The sequence below is a fragment of the Eleginops maclovinus genome, chromosome 5 (genome assembly GCF_036324505.1).
Source record: "Eleginops maclovinus isolate JMC-PN-2008 ecotype Puerto Natales chromosome 5, JC_Emac_rtc_rv5, whole genome shotgun sequence".
Lineage (NCBI taxonomy): Eukaryota > Metazoa > Chordata > Actinopteri > Perciformes > Eleginopidae > Eleginops > Eleginops maclovinus.
The window spans coordinates 12,968,579-12,993,622 of record NC_086353.1 but is presented as its reverse complement, the minus strand read 5'-3'; the positions used below and the strand labels follow the sequence as shown (position 1 = coordinate 12,993,622).

The 25,044-nt window shown below is 38.8% G+C and overlaps 2 protein-coding genes and 1 long non-coding RNA gene across 7 annotated transcripts; 2 read left to right on the top strand and 1 right to left on the bottom strand.

Annotated features, from left to right (window-relative positions):
• Nucleotides 1-1,280: 1,280 nt before the first annotated feature.
• Nucleotides 1,281-4,890, top strand: LOC134864380 (uncharacterized). 2 transcript variants are annotated; one of them, XM_063883312.1, is made up of 6 exons: nucleotides 1,281-1,395; nucleotides 1,558-1,652; nucleotides 1,796-1,959; nucleotides 4,232-4,369; nucleotides 4,460-4,503; nucleotides 4,587-4,890. In XM_063883312.1, the coding sequence occupies exons 1-6, from the start codon at nucleotides 1,309-1,311 to the stop codon at nucleotides 4,713-4,715; spliced, it is 657 nt and encodes a 218-aa protein (XP_063739382.1). In that variant the 5' UTR covers nucleotides 1,281-1,308; the 3' UTR covers nucleotides 4,716-4,890. The 2 variants fall into 2 exon arrangements, with proteins under 2 accessions (XP_063739382.1, XP_063739381.1); XM_063883311.1 differs by having other exon boundaries at nucleotides 1,287-1,395; nucleotides 1,558-1,959; nucleotides 4,587-4,883.
• LOC134864378 (stromal interaction molecule 2-like) lies at nucleotides 3,776-24,524 on the bottom strand. 3 transcript variants are annotated; one of them, XM_063883308.1, is made up of 14 exons: nucleotides 23,833-24,524; nucleotides 21,442-21,572; nucleotides 19,730-19,841; nucleotides 19,452-19,563; nucleotides 18,881-18,996; nucleotides 18,478-18,655; nucleotides 18,213-18,390; nucleotides 17,892-18,053; nucleotides 17,493-17,593; nucleotides 17,148-17,401; nucleotides 16,384-16,567; nucleotides 16,099-16,213; nucleotides 5,670-5,745; nucleotides 3,776-4,355 (listed from the first exon to the last, which is right to left on the bottom strand). In XM_063883308.1, exons 1-13 carry the CDS (start codon nucleotides 23,954-23,956, stop codon nucleotides 5,677-5,679), a joined length of 1,836 nt encoding a protein of 611 aa, XP_063739378.1. In that variant the 5' UTR covers nucleotides 23,957-24,524; the 3' UTR covers nucleotides 3,776-4,355; nucleotides 5,670-5,676. The 3 variants fall into 3 exon arrangements, with proteins under 3 accessions (XP_063739378.1, XP_063739379.1, XP_063739377.1); XM_063883309.1 differs by lacking the exon at nucleotides 16,099-16,213; XM_063883307.1 differs by lacking the exons at nucleotides 3,776-4,355; nucleotides 5,670-5,745 and having other exon boundaries at nucleotides 12,012-16,213.
• LOC134864381 (uncharacterized) lies at nucleotides 7,784-11,737 on the top strand. 2 transcript variants are annotated; one of them, XR_010165836.1, is made up of 5 exons: nucleotides 7,784-7,847; nucleotides 8,037-8,429; nucleotides 8,543-8,680; nucleotides 8,835-8,896; nucleotides 9,067-11,737. It is a non-coding gene; the product is annotated as an uncharacterized LOC134864381 (long non-coding RNA). The 2 variants fall into 2 exon arrangements; XR_010165835.1 differs by having other exon boundaries at nucleotides 8,543-8,896.
• Nucleotides 24,525-25,044: the final 520 nt, after the last annotated feature.

Sequence of the window (25,044 nt, the reverse complement as noted above, 5' to 3'; positions counted from 1 at the left end):
GGCTCAAATGAAAAGCTAGATAAAAACAAGAGGATTTTTTTTTTTTAAAGAAAGAGGAAGCCAATCAAAAACTACTTTGATGTATTATAAAAACAAAGAGAAGTTTAAAAAGGGTTTTCCAGTTTGTAAAAAAATCTATTAATGTGGAACATTTATAGTGCAACAACAGTAAATGCAAAACAATCCCTCTTGTTATAATATGTGAGCAAGTGATTTTCTTCAGCACATGAGCAGGAAGCCCAAACAGACAAACAGACCTTCAAAGGACAGCAGAGCTTAGCATGCAGTCATGCTGAAGATGCACAATAGTGGATCGTTGAACCTTAAAACCAAGCCGTAAGCTGAAAAACAAACAGCCCTTTGTAATAAACAAAAGGTTTAAAAAGCCACAGTCATGATTAAATTACTGAAGGCGTTAGCAGTTTGATATATCTTACAGCAGACAATAACTGTACGTAGCCAAGACATCTCAATGCAAACTTGTGAACACTGTACCAACTTATACACATTGCAGGTTGGTATAGTATTTATATCCAATAACATCATCTGTGATCTGAGGATCTTTGGTGCTCTTATTCCTATTAGATGTAGCCAAAGCAGCAGCTCAACAACAGAGCTACAGTGGTAGCCAAACAGAGCACAGCTTATGTGTGTTAATGTGGAAGGTCTCTGCACTCTCTGGGCTACACACTGAGTTTTTACAAGTTAAACACTCCTGTATTGTGCATATTGCTGAGGTCTGATGATGAAACGTGTCCAAATTGTGAACTTTGCAGCAAATATAAAATAAAGCTTTGATTCCTGGTCCGTTAAGTTAAAGGGTTTTATTGGGGATTCAACACATTTCTTAGAGGAGGGTCTACTTGATATGATCCATTTGATGCGTTTATTTTATTTAAGTAGGGAAAAAACATAAGGATCTGGGCCCCCTGTTAGACGTTACAGTATAGTAACAAATGAGGCAGTCTTTTGTTACTATACAAAGTAAAAACAAGCATTTGATCCATTACTTTAGTCCTATTTGAGACTTTTAACTTCTAGCGATTGTGCATCATTAGTTCTATGTCTCTAAATATTGAAATATTCTTTGTATGTCCTTTGTGTAAGGTACTACTGAAGGTTTTTTAGGCTGAAATCTATTGTGTAAACGGTCACACCTCAGTTAGACGCTGAGGTTAATCCTTTTTTAGGCCTATATCTTCGCTAGTGATCACATCAAACCAATAGTAAACAAGATCAGAGAAAATGTTCCACTCAACCTGCCAATCACCATCTATGCTTCCTTAAACGAAAAAGTCTGTGCCGGATATGACAGTGTTTCGCTGTGCTCTAAGTTTAAGTCTTGGTCATCATCACACATGGACGGGCTGCACGTTTTCATTTACGTTCTCTTGGGTAATTCTTTTAATTTATTAAATACAATTCCAATTGGAAAGACATTTGTATTTACCTTCTCTTTATGTTTTTTGAGTAGGAGGACGTTTTTTGAGTAGGAGGAATCTGCCACTGCTGAATGTGAAACCCTGTTACACTGAGCATATTGTGTTTGTTTTCCAGGAGTTGTATCCTTCGGTCATGATTGGATCTCTGGCTCAGTGTTGGAGAGAAAAGTCAGAGCAGGAGACAACGTCACTTTCCTCTGTGACTGCAAGGTATCACTCAGTGTATACATAGTGTGGTACAGGAACTGCTCTCATGAGAACCAGCCTTCTCTCGCCCTTAATAGAAATGTTTGGGAACAATCCTCTACCGCTGATCGCATAATTAATCCTCTTCCTCGTTTCCACTTTGTGAGAAACTTTTCCTCTGACTCCTATGACCTGCTGATCATTAACATCACTGAAACTGATGAAGGGCTCTACTACTGTGGAACTGATGAGCTTAGGGTGGACAACAAGGAAAATATTACTTCCAAACATGTTTACACATATGGCAACATCTCAACAAGGATCCATTTCAGTGAGTATGCTGTTGTTGTTTTGTGCCTGCAAGACCTATGTCTGACTGCAGTGACTGTAATCAATTGACTCATTGAATATGTAAGAGAAGGAAAATGTCCCCAGCGTTATTGTACACTTAAATCATTGATGATCTAAAAAGTATCAACAACCCCAACTTGGAGTGGAATAGTGAATACATTTTTTCACAAACATTTTATCTCAATTTTGGCGCACATGTACAGTGGGGCAAAAAAGTATTTAGTCAGCCACCAATTGTGCAAGTTCCCCCATTTAAAAAGATGAGAGAGGCCTGTCATTTTTATCATAGGTATACCTCAACTATGAGAGACAAAATGAGAAAAAAAAATCCAGGAAATCACATTGTAGGATTTTTAAAGAATTTATTTTCAAATGATTGTGGAAAATAAGTATTTGGTCAATAACAAAAGTTCATCTCAATACTTTGTTATATACCTTTGTTGGCAATGACAGAGGTCAAACGTTTTCTGTAAGTCTTCACAAGGTTTCCACACACTGTTGCTGGTATTTTGGCCCATTCCTCCATGCAGATCTCCTCTAAAGCAGTGATGTTTTGGGGCTGTCGCTGGGCAACACGGACTTTCAACTCCCTCCAAAGATTTTCTATGGGGTTGAGATCTGGAGACTGGCTAGGCCACTCCAGGACCTTGAAATGCTTCTTACGAAGCCACTCCTTCGTTGCCCTGGCGGTGTGTTTGGGATCATTGTCATGCTGAAAGACCCAGCCACGCTTCATCTTCAGTGCCCTTGCTGATGGAAGGAGGTTTTCACTCAAAATCTCACGATACATGGCCCCATTCATTCTTTCCTTTACACGGATCAGTCGTCCTGGTCCCTTTGCAGAAAAACAGCCCCAAAGCATGATGTTTCCACCCCCATGCTTCACAGTAGGTATGGTGTTCTTTGGATGCAACTCTGCATTCTTTCTCCTCCAAACACGACGAGTTGAGTTTTTACCAAAAAGTTCTATTTTGGTTTCATCTGACCTTATGACATTCTCCCAATCCTCTTCTGGATCATCCAAATGCCCTCTAGCAAACTTCAGATGGGCCTGGACATGTATTGGCTTAAGCAGGGGGACACGTCTGGAACTGCAGGATTTAAGTCCCTGGCGGCGTAGTGTGTTACTGATGGTAGCCTCTGTTACTTTGGTCCCAGCTCTCTGCAGGTCATTCACTAGGTCCCCCCGTGTGGTTCTGGGATTTTTGCTCACCGTTCTTGTGATCATTTTGACCCCACAGGGTGAGATCTTGCGTGGAGCCCCAGATCGAGGGAGATTAGCAGTGGTCTTGTATGTCTTCCATTTTCTAATAATTGCTCCCACAGTTGATTTCTTCACACCAAGCTGCTTACCTATTGCAGATTCAGTTTTCCCAGCCTGGTGCAGGTCTACAATTTTGTCTCTGGTCTCCTTTGACAGCTCTTTGGTCTTGGCCATAGTGGAGTTTGGAGTATGACCGTTTGAGGTTGTGGACAGGTGTCTTTTATACTGATAACGAGTTCAAAAAGGTGCCATTAATACAGGTAACGAGTGGAGGACAGAGGAGCCTCTTAAAGAAGAAGTTACAGATCTGTGAGAGCCAGAAATCTTGCTTGTTTGTAGGTGACCAAATACTTATTTTACCGAGGAATTTACCAATTAATTCATTAAAAATCCTACAATGTGATTTCCTGGATTTTTTTTTCTCATTTTGTCTCTCATAGTTGAGGTATACCTTTGATAAAAAATACAGGCCTCTTTCATCTTTTTAAATGGGAGAACTTGCACAATTGGTGGCTGACTAAATACTTTTTTGCCCCACTGTATCTTAAGTTTTGTAAGTCACCCTTAAAAGGGAACTTAGGATTATCTATACTTTTTTATGTTTGGGTTGGAAATATGAGATGGAAAGGCTCAAACAATGTTAGATGTTGCATATAATGGTGGAATAAGCTTTAAAAAATCCGATAAACTTGAGACATAATATAAATGAGAGTGTCTATTTAAAAAGAACAAGCAGACAGGGTAAAACTTGTGCATTGGTCTTTGCTCAAAGAAAAATGATAATTCCAATGTAGTGTGTTTTTCTTTTTCGGCTCAATGAAGCGGAGTTCTCCAAAATTCAGTGATTTCATTCTTGTACATATCTGGGTTCTAAGTTTTAGGCTTTCATTAAACATCTATTACGATGAGTTATTTTATTTGACTATTTTCAGAAGAATTAAAAACAATTGAGATGTTTGATTAAGCTAATCAAATTAAGCTGTTTTAGACTCCAAGCCTCATCACCAGGAGACTCCACAAGACTGTGGTGTGTGCTGGATGCTGCTGTTCTCTCTGTGTCCAGCTCTTGCTGTTCTGTCCTCTCTCCTCTCCTCTCTCCTGGTGTATCACCTCTGTAAGAAAGAAGGTAACTAATGTTTATTTCACTTTTAAAGTTTAACTTTTCATGTCAGACATATCTGGGATAATTACTTAATAATACATTTCTTCCCTAAAGAACCTCAAACTGATCAGCAGACACCTCGAACAACACAAAATCAGGTAGATGTAACAGTTAAATATATTTGTCATGACAACAAATCAGAGCATGGTCATAATTCTAAACAACACATTTTACATTTAAGGATGAAGATGTGTGCTATGCTGCAGTGGAATATCGTCAGGTGTCCCAAAAACCAAAGTGGAAGAAAAACCAGAGTTCTGACTTCTGCACTTATTCTGCCATCAACACTTCAAGCATGGAAACACTTTAAACAAGAGGACAAACACATTTGATATGTTATTTTGCTGGAATAGGTATAGCCACTTATTATCCACATTTTGAAAAGTAATACTAAAATATATTTCTTATTTCCTGACACCACTTATTTGACATATAATAAAGAAAGACTTGAGACAAAAAACCTGTGTTGGTGTTAATTACAATTCAGCTTTAGATTCACTCTCTACATTGAATCTGAAGAAATCGATCTGTTACATTTCATAAAAGCCTAAATGGCTGTTTGTGTGACAAGACATGACTGCTGTATTTGGGCTATTTCCTGTTTTTTTTTATCTCAAGTTACCCATCATTCACAACCCTCCACCAGTATAATCTGATGCAACTCAAAATATGTTATGTTGGGGCTTATTCTGCTACAGAAAATAAAATGTATTTTGTTTTTAAAAGTTACAAGACGATGCAGCAAAGAGGGTAACCTCAACCACATTGTGTATGTAGCACCTTTTAATCAGCTAGCCTCACAGGAAACTCACAGTGACAAACAACCCCTCATGCAACTGCAGTGATAGCGCTAAGTGCACTGTAGGTGAACTGAAGTGAGAGATAAAAGATACCTCTTTAAAAGGAACAAGCACACACCAACGCTCTTTTTATTTAAATACATGTTCCAATTATTCCACTGGGCTGTCTTCATCACAGCGAGTACAGTAGATAACTTTGAAAACTGTCACGTGTTGCCTCGAAACAAGGAGTGGCTCAACTTCCCCACAGTCTCAAAGCAACAAGAATTCCGCTATTGTTGTTGTTGTTGTTACATTACTGTTGCTTAAATAATTATTTCAATGTTATACCTGTATAACATGGTTTATTCCAGAGACACAGAATTGGTGTAATTGGTAGCACTTGAAAAACGTACACAGAGACAGGGGTGGGGAAGTGCTGATGGATTAATCTGTTAGCCATACTGACTGCATGTGAAACTCACCTGTCCTCTAGTGGAGATGTGAAGTAATAAACCACAAACTGCTGGATGAGGAAGACACCACGCTGTCCCGAACAGCCTGAAGGAGACAGAATGTGCCATCTTGGTTTTAAATTGATTCATCAAAGCAGCTGCAGCTTTACATCACAACAACAACAACAACAGCAACAACAACAACAACAACAACAACCACACATTTCTTCAGAAGGGGTTTGAATATTTAAAATCAAATTAAATCAATGAAATCAGCATTACTTTATATCCAATGTGACATTATCAAAACATTACCTCCTATTGATATTTTTTTCTAAATATTTTAGATTTAATTACAGACCCTTTAGTAGAACATACTAATAACATTTACAATTGAGAAAACATGAAATTATTTAGGACATCTGTTATTCGCTACTAATTAATGTATTCCTTCATTCTTTACAAAAAATAATTGTTTGTACGAGTTTGTTTTATATCTTTCCACAACTCCAAAAAAGAGTTACACTTGATCAGATGTGCAGATCGACCTCCATGTGTACAGTTATTTCCTGATTATTATTGTTATTAAATACAATTTAACTTCTAGTTCAAATTTCTGACTGAAATTAATCGGTCACATTTCCTAATGGTGTTTTATAATTCATTCTCTGTGACAAGACACAAAAGCATTTTGAGACAATTGCCTGTGTTTATCTCACAGTGCTATCAGCGCCCACGTACCCTTCACCAGTGGTCTGAAACAATTCAAAGTAAGCTTTACAGGAAACCCACAGTGACAAACATCACATCATCAGTCAACATGCAGAGATACTGAAGCTGCAGACGGGTACCTGCTGAAAGTGTTGCTGAAATCGATCAATGACCACATCATAACGGTGTGAGATCAGATAAGATCTGCTATTTCTGCACCGTGCAACAGGGCCATTTGTTTGCAGACAGATGCAGAGTGTGGTTTCAAACAATGTCATAATATGCTATGATGTTCATCTGCATTGTTAAGTCTGAATAAAACTTGTGGCATGTTTTACTCTTTTATCAATATACACATATAAATTCAAGTTACAATAACTTGTAATGAAGACAAGTATATTAAAAACACTAGAACTTGTCAGGATTGCTAGGAAAAAACGAGAAGGGTGAACGGATGCTGATTGAGAACTTTCCTGACCTCTACTGGAGAAGGGTTATGGGAGCTCAGAGAAGCCATGTGTTGAATTACATCAAAAGGGGAGATCTGACCCATTTTAATAACAGCTGGTCTTTTCAAAGAGCTTGTTAAATCAAAGTATAACAGTCTTCCCTGTTTCCTCCTTGTTGTACAATGTTTGAAATCTGCTAAATTCTCCATAAACTGCTTTTGGGATAGCAGTTTGCAATAATGTTTTGTTTTAGTTTTAGAAGATAGAAGATAGAAGATAGAATCGGAGGATGAAACCCTCTTTATTTGTCACATGCATGCACACAGCAGAGCACACACAGTGAAATTAGTCCTCTGCATTTAACCCATCCTAGTACTAGGAGCAGTGGGCAGCTATCGTGCAGCGCCCGGGGAGCAATGGGGAGGGGGGATTGGAGGTGTCCGGTGCCTTGCTCAAGGGCACCACAGCAGGGCCTAGGAGGTGAACTGGGACCTCTCCAAGTAGCAGTCCACTTTCCATATTTCAAGTCTGTTCGGGGACTTGAACCGGCGACCCTACGATTCCCAGTCCAAGCCCCTACTGACTGAGCCACTGCTGGACTTTTTTTTTTTTTTTTTTTTTTTTTTTAGAAAAAAATAATGTTTTGTTTTAGTTTTAAGATCAGGCGATTGAAACCGCACGCACATATAATAATCACTCACAATCTATAGCCCAAGCAGGTTTGGAAACCCCATCTCTATGTTGAATTGGTGACTTTCACATTGGGCCATTTCCAGCGCACTCAGAGAATTTAGAGAACTAAAGTGATAAAAATTACCCCCCACACCCTGAAATTGAGGCGATGTTTTCGTCAGTCTCTGTGATTCTAACCAATAAAAACAACGACAGAAAAAATGTTCAGTTCAACCTGCCAATCACAACTGACATTTCCTTAAATAGAAAAGTCTGGGCAGGACCTTACATCCAGCTGTAAGACCTTTTATGTTTCTCTTCATCAGGTCATCATCACAGATGGAAGGGCTCCGTATTTCTCTGGTCATTCTGCTAGGTAATATTTGGCAAACTCATTCAGTTTTAACATATTTCATTGATTGTGTCTTGATATTAAATTCATGCATTCATTGTCATTCCTTTAATGAGCAGTAATCTGCATGCAGTGCACTGTGTTACTCTGTTGTAATGAACACTCATCACATTTATATTTGATTTTGTGATTGTTTTTATTTTGCTGTGGTAGTATCATGCAATCATGATTGGATCTCTGGATCAGTTTTGGAGAGGACAGTCAGAGCAGGAGACAATGTCACTCTCTACTGTGACTGCAAGTTATCGACCGGAGTATTCATACGGTGGTACAGGAACTGCTCTCATGAGAACCAGCCGTCTCTCGTCCTTCAAAATAAATTGGAACAAACCACAAACATGGAACACATACTGCATCCTCTTCCTCGTTTCCGCTTTGTGAGAAACTTTTCCTCTGACTCCTATGACCTGCTGATTATTAACATCACTGAGACCGATGAAGGGCTCTACTACTGTGGAACTGAGCAGATTAAGGTGGATTATAAAGAACACTTTACTTCAAGAAATGTTTACACATATGGCAACAAAACAACAAGGATCTTTTTCAGTGAGGATGCTGTTCTTCCTAACAGTTTTATCTTAATTGACAGTATTCAATGTTTCAGTTTTGAGGATAACTGAAAAAAGTGAGGATGTAATCTACGTAATTATTTGTTCCAGAATCCAGCTCATACCCTGACTCCAGTGAACGCACTTGGAAACCTGATGTGCTCTGGATGATTGTGCTCACTCCAGCCTTTACTATTCTCTCCTCCTTTATTTCCTTTATTCTGGTGTATCACTTCTGTCAGAAAATGGGTACTGTTGTCTCACAATTGGTTTCTCTACTATTGTTTCAAATAAATGATGTCACAATTATTATTTCTACATTTAGGAACGCTCTCATAGTGTACTATATTTTCAAAGGCGCAGTCGGTGGTAATTTGTAATGATGTTGTATTTTATTTTGCAGATAAGGAACCTCAAATTATCCAGAAAAAACTTGACACCAGGATTCAAACAAGATGGGATCAGGTAATGAACAGAAAGAATTGGGAAAAGTGTAAAGTCTACATTAATCTATAATAGCAACTATTAGCACTCATCTCCTCATCAGCAGTGGATTAATATGTCACAGTTAGACATCTTTAGTTATAACATCACTAAATATTTCTAAATGTAGCCTATGTCAAATCATCTCTCAGGATGAAGATTGGTGTTTCACACGAGTTGTGTTCCGAGCGACGGATAGACAAACACAACAATCGGCGTAAATTCAGGCAGAAACAAACTAAAGTGCAAGGAGTTCAGACTCAGAAGGTGAAAGTCATGTGATCAGTTTAAGTATTCAATCCCTCCTGTTTTTCTTTTCAGTTGTTCTTGCCAATCTGTTATCAGACTTTCTCAAGGTCACTTTGTCATTATGTTATGTATGAGATCATGAAGTGATTGACATGTTTTATGAAGATTGGATTTATTGCCAGTTTACTTACATTGTAATCACATGTTCTTACTGAATTGTAATTAATAAGTGTGTGTAAACAAACAATTATCATCAACAAACAAAAACGCTCCTTTCCTTATTTATGAATGTGGTATCATTACATATATTTGAATCGTGATAAAAATGATCAATATAAGAAATAATAATAAATACATTGAACTGATAGCAGGATGAACACTTCAGTAATCCAGAAAACAGTACAATTCTAAATCATTTTGATTAATATCACAAAGCCTTATTAATTCAGGACATTGCTCTCTTTCTCATTGGTCTTTGACTGTTGGATGTGCCAACACAATATCTGCATTCTTTTTCCTTAACTAAGTTGCTGTGACAAAAATGTAATGTAACATTTTACACAAATTATCCTTTTTACAAGCCAGGTTACTATTTTAATCAAAGTTCTATTATAATGAATATGTATTGTTTTTAACATTTTGATACAATATAAAAAAACCTATTAATTCCACTCTATGGAGACAAATCTGAGCCAAATGATACAACAACTTTTAAAATGAGAAGGTACAAACTTCATATTGCTTCTGTCTTAAACCCTATAGAAATATTTTATGTAAAATTGACACCATATCTTATTATTTTAATTATATTTACTAAATTATTTTCATCTCTCTATGCATACCATTTACTTTTTCATTAACTTAACTTTTTCATTATATATACACTGCCCTGCCAAAAAAAAGCTCACCACCTGGATTTAACTAAGCAAATAGGTATTGGATAATTACTGCATGGGTGATTATTTTTCAGCTGGCAACAAGTTATTTAACCCTAACTGATGCAGTGAGTAGCTTCTCATGTGTTAAACAGTCATGTCGAAAGACATATCCTGTGGTCCGGGGAAAAGATGTTAATCGTTTCAGAAGGGTCAAATTATTGGCATGCATCAAGCAGAGAAAACATCTGTCCAACGCTGAAAACTGGAAGGACAGTGGGGAAAAATCATCTTTGAGGAAGGAATGTGGTCGGAAAAAAATCTTGAATGATCGTGATTGGCAATCAATTAAGCGTTTGGTGAAATCAAAGCGTAGAAAACAACAGTAGAACTCACGGCTATGTTTAAAAGTGAAAGTAAGAGCATTTCCACATGCACAATGCGAAGGGAACTCAAGGGATTGGGACTAAAAAGCTGTGTAGCCGTAAGAAAACCACTTCACAGAGAGGCTAATTTGAAAAAAACGGCTTGAATTTGCTAGGGAGCATAAAGATTGGACTCTGGAGCAATGGAAGAAGGTCATGTGGTCTGATGAGTCCAGATTTACCCTGTTCCAGAGTGATGGGCGCATCAGGGTAAGAAGAGAGGCGGCTGAAGTGATGCACCCATCATGCCTAGTGCCTACTGTATAAGCCTGTGGGGGCAGTGCTATGATCTGGGGTTGCTGCAGTTGGTCTGGTCTAGGTTCAGCAACGTTATGTGCCCAAAGAATGAGGTCAGCTGACTACCTGAATATACTGAAGTTATTCCATCAATGGATTTTTTCTTCCCTGATGGCACGGGCATGTTCCACGATGACAATGCCAGGATCCATCGGGCTAAAGTTGTGAAAGAGTGGTTCAGGGAGAATGAGACATCATTTTCACACATGGATTGGCCCCCACAGAGTCCAGACCTGAACCCGATTGAGAATCTTTAGGATGTGCTGGAGAAGACTTTGCGCAATGGTCCGAATCTCCCGTCATCAATACAACATCTTGGCGAAAAATTAATGCAACTCTGGACAGAAATACATGTTGTGACATTGCAGAAGCTTGTGGAAACGATACCACAGCGAATGCGTGCCATACTCAAAGCTATAGGCGGTCCAACGAATATTAGAGTGTGTGACCTTTTTTTTGGCCAGGCAGTTTATATATATTATATTTGGATTCACTGTGTTTCTAATCTATCATTCAAGCTTAAGCTTAAGCTACTGCTGAGTCTTTTTCAGAGCAGACTTGAGCTTTGTTTCTTTGTCCAGCTGAGCGTGAAGGGAAGCTGTTGATTGTTACGTCTCCTCCTGGAGGATGGTTTCCTCCAGCTCAAAGCGGCGGCGCTCAGTCTGTGAGAGATGATGTGCCTTTTTCAGGGCAATTTGGAGGTTCCTATTCGCCGCTCTCTCTATTTGTTTGATTCTATATACTCTATACATATACTGTATATTTGTCTCTTTTACTGTTGATTTTCATCCATTAACTGAAATGACCACATTTCTTAGATTTTATGCGGTATAATCTTACAGTCGTCAACAGTAGCAGAATATATAAGTTTATATAGTATAATCTGCATTGTTTGATAAATGTTTAACGTGGTAACCAAGTATTTTTATGGAAATAATTTTGGGAACATGTTCAAAAATAAAATGGGATGGAATGTGTATGTCTTTTGATCACTTACAAGCCAATTATATTACATTCATTTTCTGAAGAAAAAAAACGTATTTTTTAAAAACTTTTTGCCAGATATTCCCCTTTGAAACTGCTCTGTGGTGACATTCAAAATGTTCTTACAGCATAAGTCATGTAGAGATGTGTTTCTCTTGTAGCCAACAATGGTAAGAATGATGTGGCCTATTTACTGATCAAATCTGACAGCAGGCATTCAATATCTCACCATTGGGATTCATAATGACTTCATTGTCCACACCAGTTAGAGGCATAAACCATTGTTTAAACACATTCTTGACTTACATATTGTAGTTCATTATCTATGTATGCTTTTATAACATGTGACATAAAGTAACAAGACAAAGAGTGCACAATGAATTTGAGCACAAACCAAAGTGTGTGGCTCAAGTGACGGGTAAAGCCTAACAGGAAACCAACAGTGACAACAGCCTCTCCTACGCTTGCAGAGCTCAACATGCAGACGGGCTGGAGCTGCAGGCTGGTGGTCTGATGAAGGTGTTGGTGGACACCTTCACTGTGATTACTGGTTGTCAAATATCAGGCTAATCCCCTCCTGACCTCTTGTGGAGAAGAAACCTACAACAAAAAACACCAGAAAAGGCTCTGCTCAACAGTTCAAACTCAATTATTTCTTGTAATCTTCCTACCAAAGTTCATGAATAGGATTTCTCAAAGGCTCAAACCTACATTTTCAAGGGTTCTATTTCTAAGCATTCTGGAATTTAGGTGCATAGGCCATATGTTTTATTTAGTTATTAGTTTAAATAAAAAACATGTATACATGAGACAATCCATATTTAATTTAAACTATATTAATTCTTAAGCCGCAAAGTATTATGTCATATTGCTTTCATAGCCATGCTGGCAATGTTAAGATGCTTACTAGAAACGATGCACATCATTTCCTTATTTCAGCTCCTCTTCCATCACTTGTTAATATATCAACAAAAGACCTTTGAATGTTTACATTCATATTCAAATTAAGTGCTTGTCCTTTAAAAGACAATTGAAAACATTTTATTCTGGTATTCCAAAACAAACAAAACAGAAAAATAATATTGAAATCAATTATACTATCTGAGTATTTTGAACAAAAATTGTATGCTTGTCAACAATATAAAAGTTCAAAATATGCATTAAAATGCACCCAAATAACAGCTAGCAAGCAAACTTTTCATAAGTATTTTGCAAATCAAAGGAGAACATTTCAAAATGTGTGGGTTGTCCCAGGCCGATCCATAGGACCAGAATGAGGACGGATCATAAATGGGTCAATATAGGCTCTGTTAAGACCGATATATGGTTCAATGTCTACGTAACGCAAGGTACCTTACCGACCCGTTGCGTCGTTGCGGGCCCTCCTTGCGTCATTGCGTGCGCCTCCCAAAAATTGTAACCTTGTATCGAGGCGACGCAGTCGTAAGGGCTGTGATTTGTCCGCTAAAACGACAAACGTCATTTCGCTTTCCCCCGGATTTCAATTCATACAATCCACGAAGAACGGCATAAAAAAAGAAGCTAGAATGGACCAAGCAGAAGAACGTCTGGTGAACGTCTGGCAAACAAATACAACGAGCGACTACGATAGACGTCAAAAGAATCTTGGGCAGTCTTTACAAAAAACATTGCGCCCCCTATCGTTGTGGCAATTAATTGCATTGCGTCACGTAAACCCGACGCAGAAATATAAATGTTCACGGCTGCGTCCACGCGTCAACGTCGACATAACGCAACGACCACGCAGACGCGGTAGGGGGCGCAATGTTTTGGGGAAAAGTGAAAAGACGGAAATGACGTATGTCGTTTTAGCGGACCAATCACAGCCCTTATGGCTGCGTCGCCTCGACACAAGGTTACACTTTTTGGGAGATATCGGTCTTAAATAAGCCTTTAGGGTTGGTAAACCCATTTCCAAGCCTACCAAATAAATAAAAACAATGTGATAAAACACATGTTATTTTGTTCTATTTTAGCCACAATCTGTAGGCTGGCCACACCTAAAGTGCTGGTATTTGAACATTTAATTGTTTTACAGATAAAAGAAGACAATAAGTGACTCTCTAACCTTTCTAAATCATTCTGCTACAAACTATCCAAAACTTTCCCATAAAAATAAAAAAAAACAGCATCCATCTTTACAAAATATTATAAGAAAACATTTAAAGTATTGCTTTCTTATTTGATACAACATTAATATTAATTTGCTGCAGGCCATATTTTTGTAGTGCAGACCTTTTCAGTTTTTAAACATATTTAAGCCCAATTAAAACGTGGTTTTAAATCCCAACTAAATCCTGAGAAACAATATATCATCAACACTAAATAAGAAACAATACAATACAAAGTATCAGGGAAAAAAAACATCCTTACATAGTTATATTTAACAGTCTAAACCCAAATAACTCTCTGCGAGGGTGTGGTTAGGTCATATCATAACCAAAGAACCCCACAACTGTAATCAGATTATGTTTCTAACATTATAAATCATAATTGTAGCCTAGAAAAATAGTACATGCCCCATTTAAAAAACTGTGAGAAATGGACAAATATAAAACCAGTTTTTCTTGGGTCATTAAATTCAACTAATTAAAATATTTTAAGTTAAAAAAACGTTATACTCTCAATACTCATTATTTAAAGGCATCAAACTCGAATCGGGGTGAAAAAAGTGAGATTACAAGATCACTAAATCAAACTTAGTTGCTCTACTGCAGTAAATGTTTTCATTTGAGGTTTAGTATTAATGAATGCATTGTGTCAGTTGTACAGAACAAAGCATAAGCTTAAAAGTAATGTAATCCTTCGATCATAGGCAAGCCCCAAAATCTGCATCTAAAATACCATGGTATCAACCATATTTCTACCCAAGACTTATATAAAATAAAGAAAATAAATAAACTTCAGCTCTCCATGCCAAATATAATCAATGAGGTTATGAAACTCGTTTTCAAATTCAATAAAAAAATAAAACACTCTAAACTGATTATCAGAGTTTTTGCAGACCACTTTGAGGCTTCTCTGTTGTTGACTCTTTCTTTTTAAAAAGATTTTTCAACTTTAAAGATTTCTTGCTCTTTTCCTTATGCTTGTTCTTCTCATCTCCAGTCTCGGGGTGCAATGAAAGAGATGGGAAAGCAATCGTTGGCAGTGACAATGGTAGCTCCACATCTGCTGGTAGCCTGCTCTGGGGCAGGTTGGGTGTTGAAGCAGAGAGGCTGGTTGGGCTTTTAGCCACAGACTGACAGGACTTCTCAAGGATTCCATCATACACAAGCTGGCTCAAAGGGCCAGTCAAAACTTCTGATGATGACTTCCATGGTACCTGTGAGGCTACCATAAGGTCTGGCTGTCCAATTCGACCAGGATATGAACTTGATCCTGATGCTCCCAATTCTTCCCTCAGTATTGATTGTTTAGGTATATCAATTGGTACATCAACTCTATCCCAGGATGTCTTTCCTGTGGTAGTGTCTGTGGTTGTGTCAATATCATCTCTTGGCATTCTTGGTATTCTTCTTCTGGGAGAACCAGCAGTCACATCAAGTTCATCTCTTAGTACCCTCTTACTTGTCGACAATCCTAAACCAAAGTCTTGCTTCTCTGTAGAGAATGAGGTATCCATAAGTGCTTCAAATCTCTCTCTGGGTAGCATTTTTAAAGAAGCAGTATCTGTGGAATACTCCAGCTCATCTCTAGATATCCTTCTTGGTGTTGCTCTCGTGACTTCAATTATGTTGTCCATTGCTAATGCCCTCATAGAGGTATCAAGCTGGCAGTCTTCTTTATTCCATGGAACCTTTTTAGAACTTGTGTCAAGGGACATTCCCATTGTATCTCTTGTAATCCTTCTGGACACCGAGTCCAACTCAACGTCATCCAGTGTTATCTTTCTTGATGCACTGTCCATTGAAGCCCCCATCATATCTCTTGATATCTTTCTATGTGTCACATCTGTTGTTGCATCTACTTCATTCCAAATAATCTTTCTCACATCCAGAGGTAAATCACTAACTTCTCTATATACATTCCTTGAAGTTGTGTCAATCAAATCCTTCATAGTATCTCTCTCTACTTTCCTGAATTCTGCATTCAACTCATTGGAAAGCACCTTTCTAACTGCAACATCCATGGAAACTTCACTCCGGTCTCTGGACTTGTTCCTGGATGTACCCTCTATTAAAGACTCTTCTTTGGACATTTTCAAAGTCAGGGTTTCCAAAGAACTGTCCAGTTTTTTTTCTTTTGCCGACTTTCTGCAGGAAAAATCTATAGAAGCTTCAAGGTCTTCTACAGTAGTTTTGCGGACTGGACTTTCAACATCAGCATCTACCTCTATAGTCAAGGGCTTTGCAATGGAGCTGTCAGAAAGGAACTCAATATCATCCTGATAGAGCTTTTGAGAGCAGGTCATATAATCTGTGTCGTAGAACATCTCTTGGGAACCTCTATTTGTGAGAGAAATTAAAGGAAGAAATAGGGGAAGGAAAAGACAAGCAATGTAACAAGGAAGGAATCAAGGAATTCATTAAGACTGTAGCAGTTATAATTAGTGCTTGAGCATGATCAGTGATTAAAACAATTAATTGGCTTTTAAGTTGTAGGCAGGAATACATACTGTTTCTTTAGAGTTTTCAGGAAGTGCGCCTCTTCCTCGCTGGGGTACGGGGCTCTGATAGGGATTAGAAGGTCGGGGTCCGGGGAGATCATGGCGGCCGGTGGTTGAGTGACGCCAGGACGACGTGACCGAATTATGGAGGATCCCCGGGTTCGAGGAGAGGCTTTCAGTGGTGACACTGGAACTAAGCCAAAGATAAAACAATCAGCAAAATTGAGACAACAGCAAACAACATCCAAATATAACACACAACCTTTCTAAATATATGGTTCTTGAAGCTTTGTGATGTAGGGAAAAGTCACAGGATATTTAGGTAAACTGCAAAGGACGAGCTAACTACTAACATGCTAGTCAGCTGGAACATGCCGGGCGCTATTCAGGCACAACAGCGTCTGTCCTGTGCTGTTTCTACTCTGCAAAGAACTTTTGAAGAAGGAAAAGAAGATATCTGAGCTTCCAGACTAGTTCAATTTCAATCTTCTCCTTCTGCATCTTTTTAACTTTCAGTCAGTAATATTGTAAGCCAAATGGGCAAAAGTTCACATTTGTTTAAAATACATATTTTCTCTGCAAACCATGTTACTTGTGGATGTGGATGACAGTTAAACATTTCCTGAATGCAGCTTTGTTTTGATTGATATCTTATGTCCCTGGCTAAACACAGTATATACATACAGATATATTAAAAACAAAACCTTGAACTGAAAACTTACCAGATCTGAACCAAAATAACAAATTAAAACTGCATCATTGCTGTTGCTTACCTGGAATATGTTGTACGACTGGAGAAGCAGGCTCTGTTAACAGATCCTCCATAGATCCATGAACGGAGCTGTGGCATGACCATGATGGCTGGGTCACCCTTGGAAACCCCAGGGCAATTGAGTCTGAGTAAAGCTGAGCAGTGAGGTTGGATATGCCAGGATTCCTAATAATTGGAAAGCCACAGAGGCGCTCTATATGCTGCCATCGATGGAGGCGCTCCCGTAAGCAGGCTGTTACGTCAGACAAGGCATTCCTTTGGGAAATATAAAGAGTGTTGTGACTTATGTAACTTATTTTCTGTGACAGACAAATTCAAAACTTGCACAGGTAATTTTGTGACTCACTTTGCCTCCAGGATCTTGTGGTCAACTTGGTCTAGAGAGGAACTGTGGGCGACCTGGAGAGTCCCGAACACAGAACTCCTCTTCTTCTTAATCCTCTCCGCCTGCAAGGAAGTATGTGTGTGGGTCACTAAACCAAACTGAGGATGCATGACGGTCATGCTGATCATAGCCATGGTGAAGTTCCTGCACTGGCATTTGACCTTTGTACCCTCCAAAAAATGTAAAATCCTTATTGACCATGATTTCTAAATGAACAATTCCAGGCCTGGTTAGTCTGTAGTTCATTTGTTAGAATTAATAAAGATTCATGCGTTTTTTAGGGTGTTGCTAACTAATCAATTATAATCACTGTGAACATTCTAGTGATTTTCATGTGCGTGTGTCCTTTGTATGCATTACCTCTTCCTTGGCGATTGCCAGCTGTAGTTCTGCTCTGTGCCTCTTGACATTGTAGTATTGGACCTCTACCTCATGTGTCAGCTGCAACCACAGCTGGAGGGCCTCCGAGGCATTTGAGCTAGCCTGCATGTCCTTCTCTGCCTGCTTTAGTGCTCCACGGACCTGAGGGGATAGCATCAGTCAAATATAAGAGATCAGTTTGTAAACAAATTCATGAAAACTGCTGTTAAAACCTGCAATTCCTTCAAATAATTTAAACTTTCCCAAACTATGGCAAAGCTGATAGGTGACTGTTGCAGCATCCTCTAGTTGTGTCTCTACCTGCACCAGCTCTTCCTCTGCATATCTCAGACGGCTGAGTTCACTGACAGCTCCCTGTCTCAGCTCGTGCAGTCGGTAGGCCTCCTCTTGCGCGTCCATGATCTCATCCCTCATCTTCTCCTCCAGGTTCTGTTTTTCCTCTGCAACGTTACGTTTTTCTTCCTGTGCTCTCTCCAGTCTGAGAGGGTGACATTCTTTCAGTGCAATCACACAAAACAAAGTACATTCAGTAATGTATAGTAAGTGAGAGATAACCAATACTCACTGTTCCTGCAGATCTAGGAGGCTTTGTTCAGCCCTCTGCAGACTTTCCAAATCTTTAATCATCCTGGCTATGTGGCATTTACTGGCTTTGTTCTGGGTCCCAGCAAACCAGCAGCCTCCAACTCCCATCACCACCGATACAACGAGCAATAGGTCCTTCATATAGTTATGAGGGGGACCTGAAGTGGAATGGAAAGTAATGATTATTAAGTTGGATGGATCATACATTAATCATAAATAAAGGGATAGTGATATACAACACAGTAGGGACAGTCAAATGTTATTTTTTAGTTACTGGAAAAATCTTAAGAATTTGTAGGATTTTAAGTTTAAGTGGCAGGTAGGCAGAACAGGAACAGATACACTAAAGAGACAGTGAGAAGAAATATGGTGAGCCTTCTTACGCGTAGGCGGTCCAAACAAAACAACATCCAGAGCTTTGATGTTGAGCTTCTGCTTGTCTCTCTGGTCCTGAACCCTCAATTGGCCACTCAGAAATGATGGCTCATTGGCTGCAATCCTGCACAAAGGTGTTAGAGTTTAATGTGTTGTGTGACCCCTAAAAACAACTGACTTGTTTTTAAAGTGAGTCGCCTGGAAGACACGAGATCAGGGAGCAGTCAAAGTATTTTTTGCTGAGGAACATTCCTAAATGAGTGAAGAAAAGGTGCGTCAATACTTCCATTCTTATCTTGTTTAGCAAGGAGATAATCCCGTCCCATAATTATTTGCGGAAGCAACACTTAAAGCTATGGTGTCATCAATAATAACTGTTCTGGCACAATTATCCAGTCTAGTTTAAGTAAAGTAGGATTCTCTTATTTCCAGTTTCAAAGTCAAATGTTAATTATTCTAACATCTTCCCTTAACAAGGTCAAGGAAAATTGAGGTAAAGGTTAAAAAAAGGAATAATCATTTATTTAAATATTTGATTGCAGCCTTAATGGTGACTATAGTATGTTTGGATATCCTCACCTGGGGAGAGTATTTCCATTGACCTTAAAGTCCTTAAAGTTCCTTTCATACTGGGGCAACTCAACAAAATCCTTCAGCCAGCGAAGCACATCATCTTGAGTCCAGTTATGTACTGAAAGTGAGACAAAGAAAGAAGATAAAGTAAGACAAGATAAGCTGGACACCTTGTGGAACAAATCCTGTCTCTCAATCACACACACACACACACACACACACACACACACACACACACACACACACACACACACACACACACACACACACACACACACACACACCTTCAGAGGACTTCCAACCCCTCCATAGCTCCTCAATTGTGATATGTTGGTCTTCTCTGTGCAGGTGGCTGTGTTTGTTGGTCTGCTGCTGCTTCATGTCCTCGATGATGAACTGTATAACATAAGAGAGGGATAAAGGGAAGACTTAAAAACTGAGAGAGCAAAGACCTCGGCCAAGGCGTTTCAGTACGTCCAGAAATAATCTGTGTAATTGCCATGTGATGTGGATCCCCTCCAAAATGTTATGGGTTCTTTCTTTCCATGTTACATCTCTACCAAGTTCCCGAAAAATAACGCTTGTAGTTCTTCTGTATATCTGCTGACAAACAAATATACACACACACACACACACACACACACACACACACACACACACACACACACACACACACACACACACAAACAAACCAACTCAAGAATATAATTTCTGATAAAAATATTTTTAAATTCCGATGCACAAAGCAAAGCTAAGTGTTCACAAAGCCTTTTAAATTAGCTACGCAGAAACCTCTCTGTCCGCAACTAGGAGTAAGGACTGGGTGTTTTAAGTTAGAGTTAATTTAGAATGCATGCAGGCGTGTATGCGTGCATGTTTGAATGTGTGTATGTGTGGGTGTTGAGTGTTCTGTGTTAATGCTGTCTTGGAATGTGTCCTTTGCTGTAAACGGAGACTTCATATGATGGCGAGAGGAATCTTGGGGCTGGGTTTTGATGAGCCCACTCCTGAAGTCTCTATGGTGACCGCAACCCGAGCCCATGGATACTGTTTCCCTGAAATGCATTCTATAAGGCAAAGGTATTCTAGAATCCTGGATGTATTACCAATGTCAGATACAATTTAAGACTCACAAACTCTTTGGAATAAATAATAATTCATTTTAGATATTTAATACTTATTATTTACTTAAATGTGATCTCGAAGACACCTATTGTTGTATGCTCCATCACGAATGTGGTTTGTCTTGGGAAACATTTTGTCAACAAAATAGCCACAACAGTGCAAGCTGCCGTCACAAAACTTAATTGGTGTGGGTGTAGGACTAAGTTAATAGTAGGTGTGGTCCAAGCAAGGCCACTGGTAATAGGGGGCTAGGAGGTTTTGAAGGGGTCATTTGGCATAGTGACTGGTGTGATCCCATTGCATAGTGTTCTAAAGGTACTGAAAACTATGTTTAGGAGGTGCAATATAGCACAAGTATGTAATAAGATCAGATAAGATAAGATAAAAGATGAATATCCAACCTTGTTTTGCAACATACAATTGTGATATTCAGTTATTTATTTTCCCATTACCATGTAATGTTTTTTTTTCATGGAATTTCACTCAATTACTGAAGTTTGCTCAACTTAAATAATAATATTTTATAGAATGTATTACAACACTGAAGCAAGAAATGTATTTTTTCAATTGTGTTTGACAACTATAATAAATGGGCTACAGAATAAGGGACGCAGTGGTCAGGTATCATTAGGAGGAGTTATACTGTTAAGTGTAACTATGAAGGTCACCAGCTTTGCCGTGTTCTATTAGTGCAAACCAATTTTGAAACTGAGCCAAAAGCAAAGTAATACTGTTGCTATCTTTGAAGTAGCATTTGACTCTTTTAGCAGCCAGGACACCTGTTCTTGCTTTGCCCTGTCTGTCTAAAGCAAGAGCATACATGCAGGGGTAGCTTGGAAAATAAGGTAAACATGAAGAATGAGTTTTGTACCTCCACACTCTCCTGCACTTCAATCCCTCCGTCTTGGTCATCATCCATCATCTGATGGATACTCCGAAGGGCTTCCAGGCTGTAGCGATCCGCCTCGCTCATACATGGTGGATAAACCACCATGCAGGGATCTAAATGTGTCAGGAAGGCAATGACATTATATCAATTAGTATTATATTCAACATATCAAACCTGTCAATAATGTATTATAAAGCAGTAATGGATAGAGAATGCATAATGAATCATTCCAAATTCAACGAGCAAAAATTATGTGTGCACATTTAGTTATCCATTCTTTTCTTATCTCGTTAAATACTGAATATTTTAACAAAATAAAAGTCAATGGCCATGGTTTTTCTTAAAAGACAAACAAAGTTTTAGACAGCAATTATTAATTGCAAGTGTATTAAAATAGATTGTATAGGATGCCCTGTTAGACCAGTAGTTAAGACTTGTGCAGTACAATGACATTTAATCTTAATGCCCCCTTGATGCTGGTGTAATCAGTAGAATCGATTTGTTGACAAAAAAAATCTCCCCTCAAAATGCATTTAGTAGCTACAACATGGACCTTGCACTGTTGTTTCAAAGTTAAAAAACGAAATAGAAACGATGTAATACATCATATATGAACCATCATCAATCACTAAAAGTGTTTTTAACCACCGTTATCAAGGACAAATGTTATCTTTTTGAGTTTAGCATCATAGCAGAGCCCAATGTCCCAATGTCAGTCTGAACCCAGGCTTTTATGTTCCTCTTATGCGAAATAATTAGAAAATCTAAAAAGAGTCTCTAAACCAAGAGACTGATAAGAATTGGCAATTTGCTGTTTGTATCTGTAGTGTCTATATATCTTACCAAAGTAGACTGTTACAACTACAGTGTTAACCTGTAAATGGAAACACATTTCACATTGTGTACTGTAGACAAACACAATGCTTTTTTAAACTACATTAATGTAAGTGTAAATGTTGTTACAAAAAGAAAACATGTTATCAAAAAGGTAACAAATACTACGGTTTGACCAATGAGTTTCAGGCTAAATCCCTAACTCTTGCACACTACAAGACAAGGTTTGCCAAACATACTTAGTCAAATGCCAGCACAGATTCAATAGAAAATCAGTCATTATGGCCAAATGTACTTTTATAATTACATTTTAAACCGTACAGTGTGTTCCAGGCTCAATATGGGAACACTAATACAGGAGAAGATGACGCAGCTTTCCATCTTCGCCACCATACTGAATCAGAGCCCATTTTTGTTTCTGTGACTGTGTTAATTGGTGCTCCCGGCTGAGGGGAGTGGGGTTCAAAGGTCTGCTTGTTAAACCCAATGTCAAAACCAGCTGGAGTAACATATGCCGCTATCCATCCACAATAAAAAAAACAAGGTATGTGAAAAAGTGGGTTCAGATGAAACCTGTGAATTTGTATTTCTTAATATTTTGATTTTAATATCGAAACAAACCGTTGGCAATAGTCTAGTAAAGTTTGTTCCAATATGACTAAATGAATAAACTACTGGTAAAGCTACAGGCATGCAGAGAAGGTTTTTCTAAGATTTAGAAAAAACACAAAATGAACAGAATGGGACAAAATGGATCCAAATGATTCATTATTCAATATATTCCCTCATAAAGGCCAAGGGATTAATGTATAGAGCAAAGACATTGATCCCATGGTTGTTGATGAAAGCTGCTGCATTTCTCTCAAGTGAGGAGACCTCTCAGCTGGGTATGAATATCAAATATCAATGGTGTATGCAAAGGCCCTGTGGTAAGTGTGTGTCTGAGTGTGTTATCTGTGTCCCTGTGGGACCTCAACATGACCCGAGTTTCACTCTTTTCACAGGTGAGCTGTTAGGAGACCTGGGAACACGAGAGGGTCACAATGCAGCCAGTAAACTAGTTATATAAGGTTATAGTTTTATAATAAAAACAACCCAGACTGTAATATGTGGTAGCATGTCTTTACATGTCTCTACATGTCATTTTGGCAATGACTCAAAAATACATGATAACAAAGGGTGTTCTTGTAAAGTCTCCTGTAGAATTACCTTTGGAATAGTGCTTTAAAATAAGGCAGTTCACTCTTTCAGAGTCATCAAAATGGATAAAAGGACTTGAAAACAAGGTCTTTCTTTCAAGTCCAATAACTAAACAATATTTTCAGAAATCAGCATGTTTCAAAATGGTTATAATTGGAATGCAAATTAGATAAATTAAACGACAGATGACCTTCTGCCTTTCTCAGCCACTGAAGAGACGAGATTGGTGTTCTGCCTTTAGTCTAACTGTTAGAACAATATCGGCGATGACAGTGCATATTTGAAAACATGCAAGTATAGGAATGAGAGCTGAAGTCCAGCTGTCCTCTTTTGTAATACCTGTTGGGTCGAATCCTGCACTCCCTCCGGGGAAGGTGAAGCCCTGGAGGTCCCCGGCGCCTTGCGCGACCACAAATAGCGCAGCGGGGAAAACAAGAAGTAGGAGCGGGGACAGGGGAAGCATTTCAGATGGTAGATAATCCTGTCGTCCAGATTTAAGAAACTCTTTAAAACAGAAGGAGAAAGAACATACACGGTACCAACCCCCGTTTATGAGGCAACGCGGTCAGTTAGCGACAGGCGTTAAGCGATCCGTGTTGCTATTACAGGTACAGCCTGGCAAGCGAGATGTGATACCGATGATTCACTTCAGAAATCAGGTAAACTGGGTAATTGGCAAATTGATTTGTATGAAAGTGCAGAAAAAGTTCCAACACGATTCTGAAAGTTTGCAGTAATGATTTGTAGTATCATCCGAATACAAGAGGGCTGTATAATACTCCAAATATGGTATAGTATTCCGGCAAAACAATAGGCAGCGGTATTATTATTCCAAACTTGGCCTAATAAAAAGTTAGGGTAAAAAAGTCCTGAGGCTCGTCCATCGTTATTAAAATTCAGAGTCAAAGCAGCACTCTGATTTTAAGGGTGCCAATGTTGTTTAAATATCTAGGCAAAACAAGCCTATAATCCCCCTGAAGATGTATTCTCTGTTCCTTGTTTCCTGTTGGAGTCTGTTTGGGTCTCTTTATAAGCTTGATAATCTGATTTGTCCAGTTATCTGTTCCCTCTTCTGTCACCACTTTCCCAAAAGAGACGTAAGAGTTGTGACGTTCTTACGCGGATATGACCGCCCCATCTCTGTCTCTCTCTCCCCCCCTCCATCTCTAGCAACAGGGGCCCTAACACTTCATCATGTTTCCTAACCCAGCCTCCAACCCAGACCATGGGGCTTCAGTGTTGATCCAGTGACTTCGATTTGTAGATATACCTAGTTTATCATTTGTAACAGAACTGAGCAGCTGCTTGTAATCCACCATGTGGACGCGCACAACAACAGAACACTCAATCCTATCAAATGGTTTTTACTACCCGTTCTCTTTTTATGGCTTTTTTGATCCTGGTTTGGGTGGAGGATCAATTTAGAGGCCTTAGACCTCACTGGGGAAGTGAGTATCATGCTGGGAATAGCATGTCATATGTCCAGTCAAGGCCAGGCTGTCTGGGTTGACTGACACTTGTATGCTTGTTCACAGATCTTCAAACTATGTG